Here is a 7581-nt window from a genome sequence, read left to right as displayed (position 1 = left end):
CTAAAGGCCCAGGAGCAGGCTGTCCCCATGAGGTGCAAAATTAAAGGGCGGGGAAAGTGGCCGGCCTGGTTGAACAAAAAGCTTTTGATGGGACTTAGGGAAAAGAGGAGGGTTTACCACCTTTTGATGAAGGGACAGGCAACTCAGGAGGAGTACAGAGATCTTGTTAGGTTATACAGAGAAAAAATTAGGAAGGCAAAAGCCCAGCTGGAACTCAACCTGGCCATTAATATAAGGGACAACAAAAAAAGTTTTTATGAATATGTCAACAAAAAGAGAGTCAGGGGGAATCTCCATCCCTTACTGGATGGGGGGGAAACATTGCGACCGAGGACGAGGAGAAGGCTGAGATACTTAATACCTTCTTAGCCTCTGTCTTCAATAGTCGGACCAGCTACCCCCAGGGTGTTCAGCCTCCTGGGCTGGAAGATAAGGATGGAGAGCAGAACAACCCCCTCGTAATCCAGGAAGAAGTAGTTAATGATTTGCTTATGCACTTGGACACACATAAGTCTATGGGGCCGGATGGGATTCACCCAAGGGTACTCAGGGAGCTAGCGGGAGAGCTCACCAAGCCTCTCTCCATTATCTATCAACAATCCTGGTCAACAGGAGAGGTACCAGATGACTGGAGGGTGGCCAATGTGACACCCATCTACAAGAAGGGCCAGAAGGATGATCCAGGAAACTATAGGCCTGTCAGTCTGACCTCGGTACCGGGAAAGATCATGGAGAGGATCATCTTGAGTGAGCTCTCACAGCAAGTGCAGGGCAGCCAAGGGATCAGGGCCAGCCAGCCTGGGTTTATGAAAGGGAGGTCCTGCTTAACCAACTTGATCTCTTTCTATGACCATGTGACCCGCCTTCTCAATGCGGGGAAGACTGTGGACGTTGTCTACCTGGACTTTGGTAAGGCCTTTGACACCGTCCCCCACAGCGTTCTCCTGGAGAAGCTGGCAAATCATGGCATAGACAAGTGTACTCTTCACTGGGTAAAAAACTGGCTGGATGGCCGTGCCCAGAGAGTTGTAATTAATGGGGTGAAATCCAGTAGGTGCCCGGTCACCAGTGGTGTCCCTCAGGGCTCAGTTTTGGGGCCGGTCTTGTTTAATATCTTTATTGATGATCTGGATAAGGGGATTGAGTGCACCCTCAGTAAGTTTGCAGATGACACCAAACTAGGTGGGAGTGTTGATCTGCTTCTGTTGATCTGCTTCTGTTGATCTCTGGTCGGAAGGCTCTACAGAGGGACCTGGACAGGTTGGATCAATGGGCCAAGGCCAATGGGATGAGGTTTAATAAGGCCAAGTGCCGGGTCCTGCATTTCAGTCACAACAATCCCAGGCAACACTACAGGATCGGGAAAGAGTGGCTGGAAAGCTGCCCAGCAGAAAAGGACCTGGGGGTGTTGGTGGACAGCATGAGCCAGCAGTGTGCCCAGGTGGCCAAGAAGGCCAATGGCATCCTGGCCTGTATCAGCAATAGTGTGGCCAGCAGGAGTAGGGAAGTGATGATGCCTCTGTACTCGGCACTGGTGAGGCCTCACCTCGAGTACTGTGTTCAGTTCTGGGCCCCTCGCTACAGGAAGGACATTGAGCTGCTGGAGCATGTCCAGAGGAGAGCCACCAAGCTGGTGAGGGGTCTAGAGAGCAAGTCATATGAGGAGAGGCTGAGGGAACTGGGCATGTTTAGTTTGGAGAAGAGGAGGCTGAGGGGAAATCTCCTTGCCCTCTACAACTACCTGAAAGGAAACTGTAGAGAGGTGGGTGTTGGCCTCTTCTCCCAAGCGAATAATGACAGGACCAGAGGAAACGGTCTGAAGTTGTGGCAGGGGAGGTTTAGATTAGATATTAGGAAGAATTACTTTCCTGAGAGAGTGGTCAGGCACTGGAACAGCCTGCCCAGGGAGGTGGTGGAGTCGTCATCCCTGGAGGTACTTAAGAGACGTGTAGACATGGCACTTCAGGGCATGCTCTAGTGCCTGAGATTGTTGGTTTGTGTCTGTTTGTGGGTGGATGTGGTATGTGGTAGTTTTGTTGTTTGGGTTTTTTTTTGTTTTTTGTTTTGTTTTTGGTTGGACTCAATGATCTTAAAGGTCCCTTTCCAACCATGATTGTTTGATGATTCTGTATTGCAGTGTGGTGAGCAGTAGGCTTTTAAAGGATCACCACAAGCCACCGTGCACTTAAATGTTGGGAAAAGCTCCTTATGTCCTCAAACATTTTCTGGGGAATAAAGCCAGGAGGCCAACCTTCCGGCCCTTTGTGCCCAGCGAAAGGTGTTCAGAGTGCTGCAGGGTGCTCTGGCAGGGCTTCTCGCATCAGGATCTTGGGGTGCCTACCCAGCAGTGCCGGTGGGACCTGGGGCTGTGAGCGGCTGTGCCCCATCTGCCGACACGCACCTTGGAGAGCAGCTTGCCCCCCACAGCATCGGGGTGGGCGTGCTGCTTTGTACTTCCAAGGGGGAGCATGCACACATGCATGCAGAGGGGTGTCTGGACAGGCAGGGTGGGGTGCTAGTGGAGGAGGCTGTTTCTTCAGGGTTGCCCATTTCCATGGGAGCAGGAGGGTCTCCAAGGCTCCCTTCTGCATTGGTAGTGCTGGGGCAACCACCATTGCAGGTATTGAGAATTGGCTTTTTTTTGGCTCATACCCAGTAATCACCTACTGCCTGGACAGAATGGGGTGGCAGAGGAGCGTGGGATGGCTGCAATAAGGCTTGTGGCACCTTTCCCACCCACACAGGAACTTACCCCCATGTAAGAGGTATTACAAGGACAGCTTCCTCACCCTGCCCTGCAGCCAGGTTTTGAGGGCTGTATGGAAAGGTTGGCACTTCTGCATCATCCTGTGTAGGACTGTTGTACCCTAATCCCTACAGATCTGACAGACATCAAGCCTTTAACACCTAGGTTACAAGAGAGACAGGGGTCCCAAGTGCAGGTCATCTTCCACGGGAAGGCAAGATGCAAAAGGCAACAGGAGAGTTCAGACTGAGTTATTTGTGAACCTAAGCTAGGCAAGTCAGCCAAGGTCCAGGCACCTGGCGCTGCAGAAACCTGTGTATGGCTGCTGCGTGATGTGTCCTCTGTGAAGAGAGACCTTCACCACTTACTACCCCACTGCATGGGCTGGGATCCTGCCCTACGAAAGGCACACTGCCCTGGGGGGGGGCGGAACTAAATCAGTGCTGGTACAAACACAATAGTGGAAGGAGAGGGATGAAAGGGAGTGGGTCCAGAAGAGGGCCACAAAGGTGATCAGAGGGCTGGAGCACCTCTCCTGTGAAGACAGGCTGAGAGAGTTGGGATTGTTCCGCCTGGAGAAGGGATGGCTCTGGGGAGACCTCATAGTAACCTGAAGGGGGCCTACAAAAATGCTGGAGAGAGACTTTTTACAAGAGCATGTTGCGATGAGGGATAATGGCTTCAAACTGAAAGAAGGAAGATTTAGATAGGTATTAGGAAGAAATTTTTCACTATGTGGGTGGTGAGACACTGGAACAGGTTGCCCGGAGGGGCAGTGGATGCCCCGTCCCTGGAAGAGTTCAAGACCAGGCTGGATGGGGTTTGAGCAACCTGGTCTAATGGGATGTGTCCCTGCCTGTGGCAGGGCTGGAACTCTGTGATCTTTAAGGTCCCTTCCAACCCACATGATTCTGGTTCTATGAAACTCCATCATCCCCAGCAAACTCCACACTTTAACAACATGGGACAGCAGGAGCAGGTGGAGCACACTTAGCCCTCCACAGTGCAGCCGGCATAGCTGTTCCAGCAACTGGGTTCACTTCCAGCAAGCAAAATATAAAAGCAGAACCTACCTCTATGGCCAAGCGTTAACAGAAGAGCAGTAAAGGTTCAATTAAATAAGCATCTTGTTATAATCACATTTTGCTCAGGCAAACAAAGTCACAGATGAATCCCTGGAGTTAAACGTTTGGTCATTCATTAAAGCTGAAAAAGTATGTGTGACTCATGGGTCAGCACTAATTCCTCACCTCTCAGTGTGGGTTAAATCACAATCAAATTTGACCACACTGTTAAATGCCAGAATTGTGCAATAATCCACATGGTAACAAAACTGAAAAAAAGATGACAGCAACTCCCCAGTCCAGCCATTTAATAAAGAGGTTCAGGCAGCCAGTGCCATGCCAGCCTCCCCCACCTGCCCATATTGAATTGTATGTCTTTTCTGATCACAAACTTTACCCAAAAGTAATAGTTGTAGTCTCTGGCTGTTGCTGGAAGAATACAATAGGGTGTTTCAGCCACAGCAATGGCCAGCTTGTGACAAATGCTTCCTGTCACATTCTGTAAGTACTTCTGCTGCTGCTCTGTGCAATTCACTCAAAAAATACAACCTGAAATGTTCTTACTACTTTATTGATAGAATAGCATGCAGGGTCCACCAACCACTGGACACTTCAGAGCCTAGCCATGTATTTCCACGTGTGAAATTAAGATCCAATCTCTTGCTCACTTCAATATGGACTCTTCACTTGCTAAAAGAGAAGAAAAACCAAGCATAGTTAGAACTAGTAGTCACTCCCATGTAGTACTAAATTTGCAAAGCATTAGTGGGATCAAAGATAGCTTTAAGTATTCCACTTATTTCTAGCCAGTTTTTATGATTCCCCCTTCTGCTTACTCAACAGAAGTGTATTTCATTGCTTTGGGGTAAAGGCACTTTTTTCACTTACTCATTAGTAAATGAGAGTTTTCGGAACTGACAATTCAAATAAGCCCAGAAAAAACTATCATTACAGGCACGTCCAGCTATCCATCTTTAAAGAACAATCTTTAACAACTGCACTGAATGAAGTTTTAACAATTTAACAAATTAACAATAGTTTCTAATGGCAAACCACACCAAAATCACTGTTGGGAAAGCAAATCAGTCATCTCTGTTCCACTTCTAAATAGATTAAACATTCTAAAGAAATAACCACATAATTCCATTATTAAGTGGAGTTGCAACACTGTAGTACAGCCTCTACCTCCAAAAATATAGAAATTCTCAGCTAAACTAGAAAACATCTGAAAGACCCATTTATTTATTCCATGACCAATGGAGACTATATATTTACAATGGTAAAATAGCTGTGCAAAATGGCTTCATCTCTCTTAAGTGATACAATTCACCAACTTGCATATTTGATTTTATATGTGTAGTTCAGTTCATTTCATTTTACGAGGTTTTGTTCAACATTAGTCTTGTTTAGGAAAATACAAATGTCACTGTTTCCCAGGGAAATAGTTTCTAAGTGTGTAGCTACACCACGAACAGCTTGAGTTAATGATAAATTTTCTTAGAGTTCTTCTTAACTGTAAGTCCACCTAAAATAACCTAGGTGAATGCGATCTGGACAGCACACTCCTCTGTAAGGCAATCAGAGTGCACAGAAATGCACAGGGCACCCAGGAAGTGATCCTCAGGACAAGGTAAAGCATAGTGCAGCAGGAATACTATACAGTAGAAGCGAAAGAGGAAAAAGCAGCAGTAGTTATCCCAGCTGATCACCTTCAGCATATTCTGTTCATGTGAGAGAAACAACAAACAAAGCTGACCTCTAACACTACACTAGTGATACCACTTAAAAGTTCGTGTTGCAGTTACAAGCAGTTGCCTGCAACTTCTGCTTTAGATCATCAATCACATTTGCGAGATTTCTGTACTGCATGGACAAAAGTGATCACAGGTTTGCTGCACCCAGCTGAACAAGGGACATCTGAGTACAGTTAATATACTGTTCCAGTTATTTCTTGCAGAATAACCAGCTAGAATTGCTTCTAGCAATTTGTTTTCTCAGTGGAAACTGGGATAACCATTTAACAAGACCTGTTTGGCTCCAAAAGTGTTTTTAACTCTTCCTCTCCTGGTGCCCACATTATGAAGAGCCTGTTAAACAGCAACATCCTAATCACAAAACCCTACTCACTGCTCCATGGATCCACATGGGTCTGCAGCCCACTGGCTGCAAGCCTGAACTTCTCCTACAAACACTGCAGTAAACTGGCAGTCCACCTGCAAGCCAGTGTGTGCATTTTGGTGTGGCAGGATGCATAAATTAAATAAAGGGACTACCTTCTGCAAGCTCTTTTGCAATCCGCTCAAGTTCTTCACGTTTCTTTTTCTCTTCAGCCTCTATTCTTCTCTCTTCTTCGGCAATTGGCTTTAGGTAGTCTGTCATTAACACATGTGCTTTAAAACACAATTTCTAGAACCCAGCACGAAGCTCTGCACCTGCTAACTCACTCAGTAAGAAAGAAAAAACAGTTTCGCTGGCACAAAGGCACATTTTACACGAATCTGTGACTTCGGATCAGTAAAAGCCCGCCTCCGAAGGCCACCTCGGCGAGGGCTGGGCAGCTCCGGCTACGGTGGGGCGGGGGAAATGGCGGCCGGGCCCGCAGCTGCGCGGCCCGCAGCGGCCGCCTCAAGGTGCCCTTGCGGGCCGGGCCGCGAAAGTGAGAGGGAGAGGCCGCTCGGGGCACCGCACTCACCGTATCGCTTCTTGCCGTAGATCATCCCCATCAGCAGGGCCGAGTACCGGGTGAACTGCGGGAGGCAGAGACAAGGACGCATCCTTCGCTCACTCACACGCACCGCCAGGACAGGCCCTGCCCGCCGCCTGCCTCCCGCCCGCCCGCCCCGGCCCATCGAGGCCCCCAGCCACCCCCCCGCCCCGCAGCGCGGCGCGGCGGGACACCCGCGCGGCGCCGGAGAAGCCGCCCGCCGCCCTCACCTTGATGAGCGGCGAGACCTGCACCGGCGCGATCATCCTGGCGGCGGTGGCGCGGAGGCCGGAAGTGACGCCTGGAGAGCGGCGGTGGACCGGAAGGAGCGGAGGGCTCCGCCCACCGGGGGAGGCGGGGCTACCCGAAACACGGCCCCTGTCAGGGTGGCGAAGGGGCGGGCGGGCGCGATAAAGGTCGCGTGAGATATTTTGACCGGCCCGCTCAGGTTGCGGTGGCTGGTCGCGCGGTGAGCGGACGTCCCGTTACCCAACGGACCGTGCGAGTTCCCCCGTGACAGAAACCGGAGGAGCCGTCCCCGCGGCCTGTCTCTCGGCCGGAAGGAGCGGGCTCGGCTTCTCCTCTTCGCCGGGAAAGTGCCCCGCAGCCTCGGGGCGCGACGTCGGGAGCCCTCCGTGGCGGAGCGGGAGGGAGGAGCGGGGAGAGGCACCGGCCCCTCAGAGGGCGGCCGCTGCCCGCCCGGAGCCGGTGCGTGGAGAGCGGGTTACCCGTCCGCGGCTGAGGGGAGGGCTCAAATCCCTGCATAAAATTAAACATACGTAGCGAAAGGATAAGGATACGATCACTAAACTCTTAATTGCCTGCGCTGTTTTCTGCTAATCGAGCTACACAGGTCATTAAAATTCACTGAAAGAGGTCTGAAATGTTTTTCTCTTTAGGGAACCTGTTGGAAGATTCTCAGGATGCCACTCATTTGTAGCATCTTGAAGTTTTTAAATTATTCTTGTATGTCCTGTATCAGTAAGACCCGAAAGTGCTTTCAGATGAAATGTAAGTAATCCATCACATTTATTTAAACAAACAAACAAAAAAATTCCTTTATTTAT

At 49.8% G+C, this 7581-nt stretch overlaps 1 protein-coding gene across 1 annotated transcript; it reads right to left on the bottom strand.

The window, feature by feature from the left end:
- Positions 1-4363: 4363 nt before the first annotated feature.
- ATP5ME (ATP synthase membrane subunit e) lies at positions 4364-6791 on the bottom strand. The gene is made up of 4 exons (XM_074166736.1): positions 6745-6791; positions 6503-6557; positions 6084-6182; positions 4364-4500 (listed from the first exon to the last, which is right to left on the bottom strand). Exons 1-4 carry the CDS (start codon positions 6778-6780, stop codon positions 4475-4477), a joined length of 216 nt encoding a protein of 71 aa, XP_074022837.1. The 5' UTR covers positions 6781-6791; the 3' UTR covers positions 4364-4474.
- Between the last annotated feature and the right edge of the window lie 790 nt (positions 6792-7581).

This window comes from Numenius arquata, chromosome Z, assembly GCF_964106895.1.
Source record: "Numenius arquata chromosome Z, bNumArq3.hap1.1, whole genome shotgun sequence".
NCBI classification, from domain to species: domain Eukaryota; kingdom Metazoa; phylum Chordata; class Aves; order Charadriiformes; family Scolopacidae; genus Numenius; species Numenius arquata.
The sequence above is the reverse complement of the archived record's forward strand: the minus strand, read 5'-3'. Positions and strand labels throughout refer to the sequence as shown.

Coding starts and splice junctions, on each gene's coding strand:
- ATP5ME (XM_074166736.1), bottom strand. CDS start 6,780: ATGATCGCGCCGGTGCAGGTCTCGCCGCTCATCAAG. Junction 6,558..6,744: donor AGGTCTCGCCGCTCATCAAG/GTGAGGGCGGCG, acceptor TGCCTCCCGCAG/TTCACCCGGTACTCGGCCCT. Junction 4,501..6,083: donor TGCAAAAGAGCTTGCAGAAG/GTAGTCCCTTTA, acceptor CTTCTCTTTTAG/CAAGTGAAGAGTCCATATTG.